We start from the raw sequence: 1,436 nt of genomic DNA on the forward strand, positions 1-1,436 counted from the left end.
GCAGCTTAGGGTTTGTTAGTTAGGGACGTTGGCGTAGGGCAGCTTAGGGTTTGTTAGGGTTTGTTAGTTAGGGACGCTGGCATAGGGCAGCTTAGAGTTTGTTAGGGTTTGTTAGTTAGGGATGCTGGCATAGGGCAGCTTAGGGTTTGTTAGTTAGGGACGCTGGCGTGGGGCAGCTTAGGGTTTGTTAGTTAGGGACGCTGGCATAGGCAGCTCAGGGTTTGTTAGTTAGGGACGCTGGCGTAGGCAGCTGAGGGTTTGTTAGTTAGGGACGCTGGCATAGGCAGCTTAGGGTTTGTTAGTTAGGGACGCTGGCATAGGCAGCTCAGGGTTTGTTAGTTAGGGACGCTGGCGTAGGCAGCTGAGGGTTCTTCAGCTGTGTGAATTCTTGCTCTTGCAGCTACAGAATGAATCCTCACTTCTTATTAAGTTCTGGATGCAGCTGGAGAGCCTCTCCAGAAAAAGGGATGAGACCCGGCAGCAGCTACCCAAGTTCCTTACCTCCCGTGAGCAGAGGACTGAGATTGTTGGTGAGTTAACTAACACACTGTCAGGAGTCACAGGGCACAGAACCATGAGATCTGCGCTAGGAAATGAGGGTTCTATGTGGTGTGGAGTTGGGCAAGACAAATCATGAAGACACCGGGCAAGAAGGAACGCAGGGGGGTGTGAGGTCAGTGGAGCAGTCCTGGCAGTGCTTATCATAACCCCGTCCTACCCACAGGCACACAGAACCACAACGGGCAGAGCGTATTCAGTGTTGCTCCAGTTGAGGGACTCATGCACCCTGGGAAGGCTCAAGAATTCACTGTAACCTTCAGTCCGGACCATGAGAGCCTCTACTTCTCTGACCTGCTCCAAGTGGTGCTCTTTGAAAAGGTGGAGCTCATAGCAGGGCCCCCACAGATCCCATCCCACTCTGGGAGGGACTCCTGTGTGTCCCTCATCTGCCCCTGATGGGAGGTGTTTATTATCTGGCACCCCGTGTTGGAGCATGTCAGGCAGGGATCAGCATCCCCTCAACTCGCCTCAGTTCCCAATCCTCAAGCCGCAGGGCAGTCTGCTATGCTTCTTGTCCCCAGAAAGTCTCCCATCAGATCCTCCTGAAGGGTGCTGCCCGCGAGCACATGATGTTTGTGGAGGGAGGAGACCCACTGGATGTGCCTGTGGAGTCCCTGACAGTGATCCCTGCCTTGGACACAGAACATAGAGAGGGTAAGCCCCACCATGTGATTTCTGGCTCAGGGAAAGGGGAGGCAGGGATAACCTCGTGGAGCAGTGAGCGGGGCCCTCCAGCACCCCAAGCCCAGTAGGCATGCATACTGAGGCCCATTGGAAGAGCAGATTTGCAGCCCATCAGCCCCAGAGCCAGGCAGGATGATCTCTATGGAGCAGATTGCTCTGAGAGGTTCCAACCTCACTCCCCAGCTCTGTGT

The 1,436-nt window shown here is 54.5% G+C and overlaps 1 protein-coding gene across 1 annotated transcript in view; it reads left to right on the top strand.

Annotated features, from left to right (window-relative positions):
- Cfap74 (cilia and flagella associated protein 74) overlaps positions 1-1,436 on the top strand; it is a 56,441-nt gene that overhangs the window by 51,915 nt on the left and 3,090 nt on the right. Inside the window, 3 exon segments of the mRNA XM_026790010.1 lie at positions 401-530; positions 725-879; positions 1,083-1,215. Coding sequence (XP_026645811.1) covers positions 401-530; positions 725-879; positions 1,083-1,215 — 418 coding nt within the window.

The sequence above is a fragment of the Microtus ochrogaster genome, unplaced genomic scaffold (genome assembly GCF_000317375.1).
Source record: "Microtus ochrogaster isolate Prairie Vole_2 unplaced genomic scaffold, MicOch1.0 UNK38, whole genome shotgun sequence".
In the NCBI taxonomy this organism is placed as follows: domain Eukaryota; kingdom Metazoa; phylum Chordata; class Mammalia; order Rodentia; family Cricetidae; genus Microtus; species Microtus ochrogaster.